This window comes from Amblyomma americanum, chromosome 1 (assembly GCF_052857255.1).
Source record: "Amblyomma americanum isolate KBUSLIRL-KWMA chromosome 1, ASM5285725v1, whole genome shotgun sequence".
Classification (NCBI taxonomy): Eukaryota; Metazoa; Arthropoda; class Arachnida; order Ixodida; family Ixodidae; genus Amblyomma; species Amblyomma americanum.
Window position 1 is genome coordinate 66,752,629 of NC_135497.1, and position 13,699 is coordinate 66,766,327.

At 51.6% G+C, this 13,699-nt stretch overlaps 1 protein-coding gene across 1 annotated transcript in view; it reads left to right on the forward strand.

The window, feature by feature from the left end:
- The window catches only part of LOC144112935 (uncharacterized), a 95,164-nt gene that overhangs the window by 23,949 nt on the left and 57,516 nt on the right, over positions 1 to 13,699 (forward strand). The window contains exon 2 of the mRNA XM_077645772.1: positions 11,853 to 12,299. Within this exon, the coding sequence (XP_077501898.1) occupies positions 11,853 to 12,299 (447 nt within the window). The remainder of the gene's footprint in view (positions 1 to 11,852; positions 12,300 to 13,699) is intronic.

Sequence of the window (13,699 nt, forward strand, 5' to 3'; positions counted from 1 at the left end):
AATAGGGACATGGAATGCAGACCCAGGCAAAGGCGAAGGAAGGTTGGAAGGAGCGGCCTGGTAGGAAAGAGATGCTGATGGCATGAGCGGCCTGGCCGCAACTTGGGCGTAAGTCAGTGGTGCCGTTACTTGCGCTGGCACGGGGCTGGGCGGCAGCACAGGGCTGGGCGGGAGCATGGAGCTGGGAGGAAGAACGTCAGCGATGTGATCTTGAACGGCACGCCGTATGGTAGGGGCCAAAGACGGAGCCATGTCAGGAACAAGGCGGCCACTATCCTGTAACTGAGGGACCAGCGATAGCTGGCGGGCGACCTCTTCTCGAACGAAGGCTTTGATTTGCTGAAGTAAAGGGCTGTCCTCTGATGGGGTAGAACCGCCCAGCGCAAGTGTAGAGATGGCGTCGTCTCTAACACCGGACCGCCGGGTAGAAGCGCGCTTCTTACGAAGCACGTCGTAGCTCTGGCAAAGCTTGATCACGTCACTCACCGTGGCAGGATTTTTTACCCAGAGCATTTGGCACGCGTCGTCAGAGATGCCTTTCATGATGTTCTCGATCTTATCCGCTTCAGTCATTAGCGGATCGACACGCTTGCATAGGTCCACGATGTCCTCTATATAACTAGTGAACGACTCATCGACTTGCTGAGTGCGCTCACGCAAGCGTTGTTCTGCCCGGAGCTTGCGAACTGCAGGGCGGCCGAACACTTCTGCAAAATTCTTTTTAAATGCAGACCAAGATGGCAGGTCTGCCTCATGGTTGCGAAACCAGAGGTTCGCCACGTCAGTCAGATAAAAGATTACATTGCTTAGCTTGATAGCGTCGTCCCATCTGTTGTAGCTACTGACGCGCTCATATGCCGCCAACCAATCGTCGACGTCCTGGTCGGCTGTGCCACTGAAGAAGCACGGATCACGCTGCCGTAGAGCTCCAGAACACAGCACGGTGGTTGGGAGGGACGACGATGTCGTGGCAGTGTCATCCGGCATGCTGGAAGCAGAGGGTAACGTGCGGCTTCTTAGTTCCAGGGTGGACGGGAACGTACCCAGCAGCACCTGCACCAATTGTAGGGGTGTGTTTATTCGGTGAACCCAGATGATTCCAGCCGCTCAGGGGAGACTCGCAGCGAAGCGTCAGGCGTGGCGAAAGAGCAAGGCAGCGAACAACTTCTTCGTCCTTGAGAGCGGCAGCACGCGACGCATGTCAGTGGTTATATCGATGAAGATTACCACACTACAATATATATATATATATATATATATATATATATATATATATATATATATATACGTGTGTGTGTGTGTGTGTGTGTGTGTGTGTGTGTGTGTGTGTGTGTGTGTGTGTGTGTGTGTGTGTGTGTGTGTGTGTGTGTGTGTGTGTGTGTGTGTGTGTGTGTGTGTGTGTGTGTGTGTGTGTGTGTGTGTGTGTGTGTGTGTGTGTGTGTGTGTGTTGTTTTTGTTTTCATCGAGATGATGGAGGCGGCTGTGGGTAAAAGCGGCTCGGAAATGGCAGCTTCAGGGCCCACAATCCCCTCAGTAGGGCGACAATTAACAGCAAACAACCATATAATCTCTTCGAATTTAGCTAAGCCAAACGTAACAAAATCTGTTTATAAATGTAATGAAATAGCAACAAAGAAAGCAGAACAATCACTACAATAAATACAGTGGGCACAAAGCAGTACAATAAATACAGGGTACAGGTGGCGTTTTTAATAATGTAGCCTATAGAGAAACTGCCGTATTTCTTGTTTCGATATTTTAATCAGGTCAGCCCCGGATTTATGATAGCTGTTTAATAATGTTGGAAGGCTAAAGGATAATATTTCCATTGCATAGTTTGTTCTAGGGTTTGGTACAATCCATTCCTCTAAATTATGACGGGTGGGGTGATCACACGATCATTCCTGCAGAAGGAGAGGAACGAGTGTATTGGTTCCCGTTGTGCTGATAAACAGTTCCGAAGTGGACAGGAATGATGCCTATGCCTCATTTCGTTGGAAGCGTGGGCTGCAGCACCGGAGTTACGTGTCAGTAATGTCGCGATTGCTTACTCGTGCGTAGGCAGCTTGCGTGCTCACCGGGAACTCGCGTAATATCTGAACAGAGCAGAAATATTTGGCGGTCAGTGTTCAAAGCAGGGGCCAGGCCCACCAATGAAGTCCACAGCAGAGCAAAGGTCCGGGGGAGTATGCGGAGAGTGCAGCGGAACTATACTGTCCCTCCGGTCCTGAAGCGTGTTCTGTCCAACTGCACTTTTGACCGGATGCGGGTCTCACAGGTGTTGTTTATGAGCCGAGCGAAATCACGTTACGCACGGGCGTTATCCAATCGTGAAGCGCTCTCAAAGGAATGTGTATGGTTACAACACGCGATCACGCACGCACACACGCAGTCATGAAGAAATGTATGCAGCTCCTTTGTGGGTATATGCAGGCGTGTAATTTTTTTGTACGGCTCACGTGTGCGTATGTGTTGAAGTTGTGCGCTTTTACCGGCCGCGGCCTACGCGTCACGGGTCCGTCGTCGGCGTTTTCCAGCCCACGCGTTACAGTGAGTGCCAGCGAATTCTCTACACACCCCTTAATTTCTTTTTTTACACACGATAGGGAATTTTGTTCAATAGCGCCGGTAAGAGGGCGTCTACTAAATAGAACACATTGTGGTGAAAGAAACCACAATTTCCACACGAAAGAAAATACGGAGAATACGACGACAGGGTGCAGGCTTTATTTAAGCAGAACTGCAGCCCTCGTCCTGTTGCACCAACTGCACAGGTCACTTACGATGATGATGATGATGATGATGATGATGGATTCTTATGGCGCAAAGGCATCTGTGGCCAAAGATCGCCATGGCACAAGGTTTTTTCTTATACTCAAGGTGTCCAAAGACCCGTTTCCCAAGCATTTCACCTTAAGAAGCCGAGCACCAGGCAAGGGGAAGCTTGTACCCATTGTATCACCGGTGGGTACCCGGCGGCACTGGGGATCGAACCCCGCACCTCCCGCATGTGAGGCGGATGCTCAAACCACTAGGGCAGGCACCGCTGCGGTGCCACACAGGTCACTTACTCCAGCTTTCCCCAGTGCGGGCTGCAGAGTCATCGAAGGAATTCAAAAAGACTATTAATCTTGTCTCGTCACACTATTCTTTCTTCAGTAAAAGTCCGGAACGCCTGAGTGTTCTCGAGAAAACCGAAGATGCTGTCGAGTTGAAGCTGAAACTGGTCGAGCCAAACAAACCTCAGTGACTCTCTCATCAGCCATCGTTGGCTGCGCTCTTGAAAGTACTGCAGCCACTGGTACCAGCTTTGGAAAGCATTTACCAAGATTGTGCTGACATTAGCAGTGAAGCTGGTGGACCATTGTTACAGCCAGGTTTAGAAAAAAAAAACAATTGCTGTTATTACACCTGCGGATTGTTTCGTGGGGCTGTTGGCCTCTCTAAACAATGCCAGCCAACTACAACGACAGCGGTGGATGCTTCTCCTGCGATCGAATAAACCACGGAAGCAACTGCAGAGCTTTCTATGGAAGCAGCGCTCAAAGAACTGCGACCGTCACTTAGAAGCTTTTAAGCTTCTTAGAAGCTCCTTGAAAAAAATGGCGCTTTCATTGAGGCATGCAACCTTACACGTCGGTCAAGCAAGTACGAAGACCTGTTTTTCGACAACCTTCGTCAGCCACTTGTCGGCCCCACCAGAACTCGGCGATCTTTCAACGCGTGCCTGTCGCAAAAACAAGAGACGGTAAACTGGAGGGAAGTCCGTTCAGCAGTCGGCTTGTCGTGCGTCGAAGAAAGTGGGAGGAATTTAGATGCGGGTGGAACATTTCGCGACGACCGAAGGAGGGTTTGAGATCCACAGCATTGTTATCTTTGCTTCTCGTTGTTCAGCACTTCGTAGCGCATTTCCCTGGGCGCAAGATGTTAGCGGTCATATTTTATTGCTACCGATCCGCGCAGCCACCGCCGAGCACTCCTTTCCAGCCCTCAGCCGCGTTTTGTCGTCAGAAAGCAACCGCCTTCTCCGTAACAACGTGAATGAGCTGCTGAGCATTACCACTTAAGGCCTGGAACTGCCGAGACGCCACTGAAGTTGACCGACATGTTTTTATCGATTTTGTCGCGAAAGTAGTGGGATGCTGTAGCAAGAAACCCTGGGCGGATGCAAATGTTCGGAATGTGGTTGAGAAAGAACACTATATTTGTGGAGGTTTAGTTTCTTTATTAGTATAGCAAGTACATACAGTGCTCACGTCCTGGTTTGTATTTCTTTTACTAGTTTAGTTGTTGAGTGAATAGCTGGGGTGGGCAAAGCGCCTGAGCTTGTACATATTCGACCATTTGTTGTTTGTATAGCAGCCATAAATTAAAACCTAGATGCGTCAGTGTCGTGGAAATCGTCGTGCTGACATAAAAGCTCCGATATACACCTTCCGCCGGTGTGTACGGTGTTGAGCATGGATTCAGCTTCATGGTGTCTGTGTTTAATTATTCAGCTGATCTGGTATGCCTCGTACACTGCAAGTTCGCGTGTTTCACAGCGCTTTTCCCGCCTGCGTTACGCGAGTGGTGTTGAACAGCTAGTTTTAACGCGACAGCGTTACGAAGCTCGTGGCGCAGAAAAATCGGCGTCGGCGTCGTTGACCGTAAGCGAGAAATACACAAAAAATCTCCACAAAAGTAACTTAGATGGACCACCTAGGACGCGTGACCTTGCTTCGTCATCACAACCTGCCCACCGCGGACTGTGCGCAAACTGATCACCGTGGCAGGTGGCAGTTAAATTAATCATTGGTCGTGGAAGGTTGCTCGGGAAGAGAAGCCCGGGTCTCACAAGACCCACCGATAGCAGTAACTGTCATCGCAGGGCAGTTGCGCACCGCTTAACTGCTGCACCACTGTGCCAGCGGTGGTATCAGGAGCAATCTACGAGTGCAAAGTCGAGAAAGACCAACTGCGCATATATGGGCATTAATTAACCCATTAGTGTTATTGCGTGATACCACGATAGGGCATAAGCTCTGCCTTGCAATTTTTTTTTTATATATAAGGTTCAGTGTTAGTGGTCTCGACTGCCGCGTAGTTTCTGACACGTTTAATGTAGTTCTGGTTCTTTAGCTTTGTCGCTTCATAAATACGACTTTAGTCCTTGTGTTAAGTGAAGTAACTGACAGCAATGTTTGGCGTTGGAGTCATAAACGTTGCTAGCCTAATGCAACACCTCCACGGCAGAAATAAAAATTAAAAATGTGTACCATTTCTCGACCGCCACCTCCTAGAAATTTGGACACCCCCCTAATTTCAATTCTTGGGCAAACCCCTGGCGACTGCCCCCCCCCCCCCCCTCCCCCCACTCACGGTGCTCCGGTCTCGCGAGCTTGATTTCGAATTTCTTACTACAAGGCTCTAATAACAAACCCGGCTTTCACAAACAGAGGAGAATTGAAAGCCACAACAGCGTAAAGAGAAAAAAAAAAGAAACAGAGAAAGGGGTGGCTATATTTTCTTCTTTTTTTTTACCGGTGTTCTACGATGCCAACTGGCTAGCGCAGATTAAAGTTGTCCTCCCACCTTTATAAACAGCGCAAAGGGTTGCCACACAGTGGCGTACCAACACGCAATGCGGCGACCTCCGCATGCTGTCGACTTTGAGGGAATGTACCCGTGCACATCGTTCAAGTACTAACGCTAACCTCCAGCGAGCTCTGGCACGCGCAGCTTCGAGCCCGCATCCGAATTTCCTCGAGACGCGCATCATTACAGGCCATTCCGTTGCTCGCTCCTCGGGCTAATAATAGCTCTGGCGCATGGCTCGGAAGTCCTTATTGGCACTGCGTGCACTGCTATTCGGGCCAAGTGCTCCGCGTTACGCAAAATTGTTCGTCCTCGGTGCACGGGCAGAGTTGGCCATCCCAATTGGCCTTTATCGACGGGCTCATCGCCTGGTCTGGCGTGCGCTCTCGCGGCAGCAGTTTACGGACTGGCTCGCGTGTGTGCAGGCCTCAGTGCTCGTGACTCTTTTATTTGTTCTCGACGTCGTACACGCGTCAGAATTTTGGTCTGCTCCGCTAGACGAACGCTGTTGCTTGCCAACTCCCGCTGAGTCCTCTGCCCGCGACGTGCTGTTCCACAGTGAGCCCGAAGTCGCGCAGTCGGATCGGGCGTGTGTATTTACACACAGGCTGGCGCACACACACGCTGGACAGGTGTGCGCGATCCCGGATTAGCGGGGCGCTGGTCGCGGCGTCTTTAGCGGGTCACACTGGGCTCGTCCTCTTTTTTTCGGGGCCCGCCTTGGCCGCCGCCGGTCACACTGGCTCATTACCCCCCCCCCCCCCCCCCCTCCCCCTAACCTCGGAGAGCGCGAGCATGTGTGCGGACTATCTCCTCGGAGTGTCGTCTTGCCGCGCCGACTGGTTCACCCAGTGAAAAGGGTCGCCTCGTTTCGGTCGCGGAGCAGCACCCGCGGGGATGGCATTGCTCGGTGTGCAGAAGGGTGCGCGCAGTCTGTTGCGTATGTATATTTATACACGGACACGGCTCGCGGCAACTCCTGCGCTCTAGTACGGTGAGGACGGGGGCCGTTCGTTCGCCCTCTGATCTAAATATTTCTTTGTAACCACGGGTTATCGGCGTCCCGCGTGGAGGACTCGTTGAGTGCTAAATGAGGGCTTCGTTCCTCTATTTATTACGCAAGGCACGCTCAGAAATTGCGCTTAGCGAAGACCCAGTTTTGTAACGACCACACTCCTAAGTGCAGCCTTCGGCGTTCAGGAGCTGACGGGATCCTCTAGCGGGAATGATGTCCAGAGCCGCTTGTGCTGTCGAACGCAGCCTCACCTGACAGATTCGTCCCGGAGGTAACGACACAGGCAGTGCGTCTAAGAACGGTATCATAGATACGATGTACACAGTGCCAAAGATAAATTCACCCTCTATGATAAAAAAAAAATCGAGGGCGTGGGTTAACGCAGGGCGAGTGGATCTGTCGCCGAAGTAATGCGCAATGAGTCGGCATTTGGGTGAAAACCCGAGAAACCAGAGTGAGCACCGAAAAGGTTCATTGAGCGCTTTCGTAGGCAATCACTAAATATGAATGAACTACGCTTCGTTCCCTTCAAGCGGCAGTTGGGTGAGATCTATTCGATCACTATCCCTAGTGATTAACTTATAAGACTGGTTGAAGCGACAGTAAACGAAGGAAAAAGAGAAACCCAAGAGCGATGCACCCCACTCTCTCTTGGATTCTGAGTCCCAGAGAGAGAGAGAGTGGTGAATCGCACTGCTGTTAGGTTTTTGTTTTTATTCAAACATGCCCGCAATCTCAGCCGCCAGCCTTCTTTCTCGACTTTGTTGTCATTGAAATGGGGTCCCAGTGGCCGAGATTTCACACCGCACCGTCGCCGGGGAGCTCCAATTTGAATGCCTCCCCCTTTCTTTTTTTCTTCCTGGAGAGTTTAACAATGATCGCTATCGCACAGCGTAAGAACTGCGTGCTCTACAAGTCGGCTACTTAATCTGGTTGCTGTCACGTTTCTGTCTGTACAGACGTGGCGACGATCCAAATTACATTGTGCCAGTACAGAAGAGAAATGTGCACTCGCACACGGAGGCTCTTGCAGGAAGTGGCGGCAGGGAGTGGCTCTCTAAACGGCGTTGAACCCACGAGTTCTTTTTTTTCCCCGGATCTGTGGAAGGATCCGAGAACATACAGCTCGCCTCCCACGTATCTGGCGTCGTGCCATCGGTGCACGTTCCAGATAACGCAGGGGCTATCACCCGTGTACGAAACAAGGGTGGTCGCAAAAATGTTCCGCTCGCGGCTGAAAGTTTCGTGTGCTGCTTCTCCGCTGGACGGAAAACCTGGCCGTTCCCTGCGGATCCCAGTTTCCCTTCCAACGCGTCCGTTCGCGTCTCTCTCTCTTTCTCTCTTGTTCGCAACGCGACGAGCGTCCTGTCTTGTTCGCGAAGGGAGCCGATAAAAGCGGGCTCGCCGCGCAGACGGCGCGATAAAGTCGGCGCGCCGACAGACGGCCGCTCACCGCGAAGTCCGTTACTGCCCGTCTTCTTTGCATCCGTCCCAAACCAGTCTCTGTGAAAAGGGAACAAGACCAGTTGGCGCGCTAAAATTGATCACAGGCGCACGCACTGGCACATACTATACACGAATTGGGTTAGCTGTACCAGTTAAAGGCGGCGGGTTCTGCCAACGTACCTTGTCTCGTCGCATGTGATGGTGGTGAAGAGGGGGGGATTGAGAACTCGCCTTTATATTCGCGGCCAACGCGCTGTGCGCGCAGATTGCGCGGCTATGGGGCGACCAACGAAGCTGGCGCGAAGAGAATACGAAAAGCAGTGGCAAGGGGGGGAGGGGGCTGAGACGGTTATACCGGGGCATGTTCCCTCCCTTTGTTCGCGACTATCGCAGCCGGGTATGTATTCGTTGAAAGTGCGCGCGGTCTTTCCTTTATGATTGTTTTTTTTTTCTCGCAGAAAGTGCGAAGCGCCGGGGCGGCCGAGCCCGTTGGAGATGACCCGCGCTCCTCTTGAGACCATTGTGCCAGCGATGGCCGCGGGCAACGCGTGCGACGCGGCGTTTCGCTCCTGGCTTATCGTATTCGGCTACGTTTAAGCTTTCGCCTCGAGTGTGGCTCGCTACAGTGACCGAACTAGAAGGCGGCTAAAATTAGCGCCACAGAGGCGACACACGGGGTCTCTCGACTGCAGCGTTCAGCCCTTGTCGCTGTGACCCGGCTGCAACGAATTGAGAAACACGTTGGCTCGTTCGTTCAAGAGAAGGCTGCGTAGCGATCGTGCGTGTTTTAGTTGTGCGGCTATTTATGTCGAGATGCGAAATGATTAGCTAACAATCAGTTCCAATTCGTCTATACGAAGAAAAAAAAAAGAAGGAAAAAGTTCTACTGTACGTGGCCTCGGCAGCGAAGTAGTTAGTGCGTAGAGCCGCAGAGCCGCAGCGAATGTGAACTGCAAACTACTTTTTTCTCCCCCGTGGGATCGAAGAGCCACGGGAAGTAGGTCACTTAAGAGACGGCTTAGTTTCTGTTAACGGGGGATGTCACTGCACATGGTGACTTTTGAAGCTATGTCCAGCAGTATGCCAGGAACCGTACTTGAAGCAAGCGCAGGCACCTGTGTGGCCTCTTCGGGGCAGGCAGGCACACAGCGGCCCCGCGATCTCGAATAAGACAGAGGCGAGAACAGTGCTCTCGTTGAGCGGTTCAGGAAAGTAGCCAAAGTAATGTCAAACGTAGAAAAAATTGGCCGATACTTGTATTTTGCCGCTAAATTTGTCGGCGTTGCTAAAAAAGACATTATAAAAGCTCTGCAAATGACTTGCCTCACACTACCACTTACAATATATGGTGCCACAGCGCAAATAGGTAATGTTCACTTTCTGTACAAGATGACCGGAAACCTCAACGTTGGCGAGGCTTTGCCCTGTAGACGCAGTTTCAGTACTGCCACAACAACGATTAACTCCTGCTTCATCTCGTTCCTAGTTCGGTTTCCGTCAAGGCGGCCGTGGTTTGAGAAAATACGCTTTTACTCCGCGTTTGACGTCGGAGGTGGAAGGGTCCCGAAGGCGCCTTTCTGGTGGTGAGGAAAAGGGCACGCACCAGAAGTGTTTTGTTCTTCTTGTAGCTGTAATCATACGAGTGACTATGATATGTAGGGACACACCCTCCGTTTTTATCGAGCCGCCCTTAATCTTCTCGAGTGCTACGCGATCTTACAGCATAGCAATCCGCTATCATGCACCTATTCTCTCGAATCGATCAGCACGTGCTGCGCCGCATATTGAGCCCTATAGTCTGTGAGCAGCGGGCAGTCGGATAGGTTCATGGAATACACTTTGAAATGTCAACCAGTTTTTGAAATTTCGCGCCTGCTTCTATCGAATGCAAACGTCAAAGTAGCTCTCCTGCAGCAATCACAACAGTCGAGATGGTTGCGTTCATCTTATGTTCACCACAAAGGTCAAAATTGATGTACAACTTCCTTGTGTTTTTGTAAGTGGTAAAAAATTCAGATTCTAAATGAGCAAAAAAAATTGTCTGAAAATATAGCCAAAAAGTCGCCAAGGTGCAAACGCAGATTTTTAGCCCCCCCCAGCGCCTTCCGTCGTAAGTGGCCAATTTGGCGCAAAATCGCCACCAACTACAGCCTGATGTGGTGGTGCAGATGATTACGCACCGCCACCATGCACTTGACAGATTTCAGAGAAACTGGCTGAGTAAATCTTAGCACCTTGCTCGAGGTTACTGGCAGGGATCGGTCTCTTTTCCATTTACATCCCCTCTTCCCTAAGCTCCTTGCAGGGTAACCGACCAGAACACTTCGGGCTAACCTTCCCGTCTTTCCTTTATATTTTTACGGACTCTTGCTTGTATTGCCATCTTCTTTCGACCGTGCAAATGGTGGGCACGCGTGGTAACGTGGCGCTGATATGTGTCTATATATCTTAAATGGGAAGTGCGCATGCAGATGGAACGTGAAGGCTTTTGCACGGGCTCACCCACAGTTTGCAGAAAGTGGCTTTTTCTACCTGATTTTCGCTCGCACCCTGTTAATTCCGTATATCATGAGATATACGTATGGCCTTTTTGTAATATGCCGCCGTAAAAACGAGGAGGTGCACCGCGAAAAGCAAGAAATAGGGTGTGGGAAGGATACCTCACCCTTCGCCATATTCTTGACGGCATCTTCAACCCCTGCTGTTTAACACCGCAGAACTTCACCTTGATTCAACAGCGTAGCTTTTGGGAAGAACCAATGCTATCCAACTGCCCGAGGTCAACAGCCAGCAATACGGTATAGCCTAAGCGCCGGCGAATCGCTCCTCCAAACTCTGACTTTCGCAGTGGCGAGGAAGGCAAGCAGATCGCTTGTCTCGCATATAACGCATTGCTGCAGCCGAATAGAGCAGTGCACATATTCTGCTTTGCTTTGGACATATATATTTTATCTTCTTCCATGTTCTACTTTGTACTATCCTATCCTTCGGTCACGTCTACCTGTGGGACCGTATTTTCCAGACTTCAACAGATTTTACTCCTTAATCTTCGCGAAGTTTGGGTTCACCTCGTTACTCGTTTCACAGTACTAGCATCCAGCAGGCACAATGCTAACGCGTGGAGTTGTACGAACCACGCTTCTGGCAAAGGCAACGCCCCCTGTTAATACGCGGTATTTCTGGAATCTAAACTGGGCATTGACGCTGAAGGTGCCAGTCTCGCAAGTCGATACAGACGCAACAAGGTAATGGCGCGAGGTCGCGGAATCTGACCTTAGTCCCAAAGGTCGCATTTCGATGGAGAACCGAAGCACAGAAGCACATGATAAAAAAAGGCATATTTTCACTTAAATTCTGCTTTTATTAGTCTTACGTTACGTTTTTTGAAAATGAATGAATGAATGAATGAATGAATGAATGAATGAATGAATGAATGAATGAATGAATGATTATTTCCTCAAATACACCGGCGCAAGATTTATGCTAAGGAAAAAAAAGGAAAACCTTGTTTTATGGCTCTGAGATGTGACAGACAGACAGAAAAACTTTATTGAGCAAGTGAGTTTTAGACCCAGCTGGGTCCCTGGGCCACTGCGCGGTCCCGCACTGCATCAAGTAGGTCATGCCGGGACATGACGTCGGCAGCCCGAGTCACCGCAGCAAGCTGCGATGTCGGGTCTGCAGACATAAGCAGGACCTCCCAGTCCTCCCAGCTCGAGATGGAGAAGCAGAATTATAATTGGGAAGAGTGTGGCGCAGATAAGCCTCAGCGCAGTTACGTCATTTTCGCTGTGCCCCCCCCCCCCTTTCGCAGGCGGTGCTGAAGGCGGATCCTCGTGCGCGGCAGCAGCTGCGCAGCCGCAAGCAGGCGCTGGACCGCGCGCTGGAGGGCCTCGGCCAGCACGGCCTGGTCACCCCGGCCGGGGGCAGCGCTGCGAGCGCGGGTGAGGCGCCCCTCCTGCACCTGGGCGAGGCGCTGCGCGGCCAGCTCGAGGCGCTGCTGTCCCGCTGCAAGGCCGGCGCGTTGAGGCTCTCCTCGGGCGCCGAGGCACGCGTGTCGCTCAGCCGCGGCCCGGCACCCAGCACAGCTTCGCACCAGCGCCAGCTGAGCCTCCGCCGGGTGCAGGTCCAGGAGCGCCTCATCCGCAACAAGACGCTGCTCGACGCCCTGGAACCGGCCGAGCAGGCGGCCAGGGGCCTCGAGACGCTCCTGGCCGTGCTGCGGAGACGCATACAGTTGGACAAGGACGCCCTCTGTCAGGCACGTACCCGCCCCGCTCTAAATGACAAATGCTGGAGCGATCCTTCACGAAGATTCGTGGGGGTCTTTACGGGCAACGTCCTCCGGATAGAATATCTGCTTGCATGCGCTTGAGGAGGAGAGAAATTAATCGCACAAACAGTAGTTAACTGTCTATAGCGCCTTCAACGTGGCGTCTACTCTAATTCTCGCCTCCTGCATTTTTCCTCAACTTCTGCGTGCGCGGGAACGTCGGCCCATTCGCCAAGACTGCGGCCTTAACCGTTTCCCATGGGAACCCCCGGCTGTCACCACTACCTGAAGCAGCAGCGTAGTACCTCCCCCCACCCCTCCATCATCGCAAAGCCGTATTCAGTAGTAAGTCATTGTCACGTGACAGATGACCCGTAAGAACCGAAGACTATTTTTCGCTTCGCTTGTCAGGTGGTACGCCCTGTGTAGGAGCTTGCAGTTTGGCTTAGATGCTGACGGCGGTGCTGCCGGTTGCGTGACGTAATTGGCCGCTGGACGAATGAAACCAATTGAGTGCTTGCTGTTGAGAGTCGCCCGGCATGGTCAGTAGTATTTTTTTGCTCTTAAAACTGAATTAATTTGTAAACACAAATTAGCTAACTTTTTTAATGATTGATGTCAGAAAGAAAGCGTGAATTCGGGAGTTCTAGATCGTCTTTAAAAACAGCTGGCTGGAATGTTTGCACCAAGGTACAATTTACGTAGCTTTTTTACCGGCTCTAAAAGAAAGTAAAAAAAGTTAGCTGCGGTTCAACTACTGCTAAACCTGGTTAGATGGTGAAAGCTGTGGTGTGTCGGGCAACTGTAGACGCGGCTTGGTGTCTGTAACGTTGAGTGCGTTCCGGACACTGGATTGGCAGCGCGCCCACCCTGCCACCCTGGCAGGTGGCAGTTAATGGTTGATCGCGAGAGGTTAGTCACCCAGTGAACGCTGCGACTTCTTGCTACAGTGCCGCGCGTCTGCCCCAGCGTCGTAAGCGCTAATGAATGCAGTCCACATCTCTCTCCCCACCGCCAAGAAACCTCAAATCGCTATTGAGGCGTCCACTGCCCCGGGAGCCAGTTATGCGCCTTCCTTTCCGCCCCGCCGCGGTGTCTCAGTGGTTAGGGCGCTCGACTACTGATCCGGAGTTCCCGGGTTCGAACCCGACCGCGGCGGCTGCGTTTTTATGGAGGAAAAACGCTAAGGCGCCCGTGTGCTGTGCGATGTCAGTGCACGTTAAAGATCCCCAGGTGGTCGATATTATTCCGGAGCCCTCCACTACGGCACCTCTTTCATCCTTTCTTCTTTCACTCCCTCCTTTACCCTTCCCTTACGGCGCGGTTCAGGTGTCCAACGATATATGAGACAGATACTGCGCCATATCCTTTCCCCCCAAAACCAACCA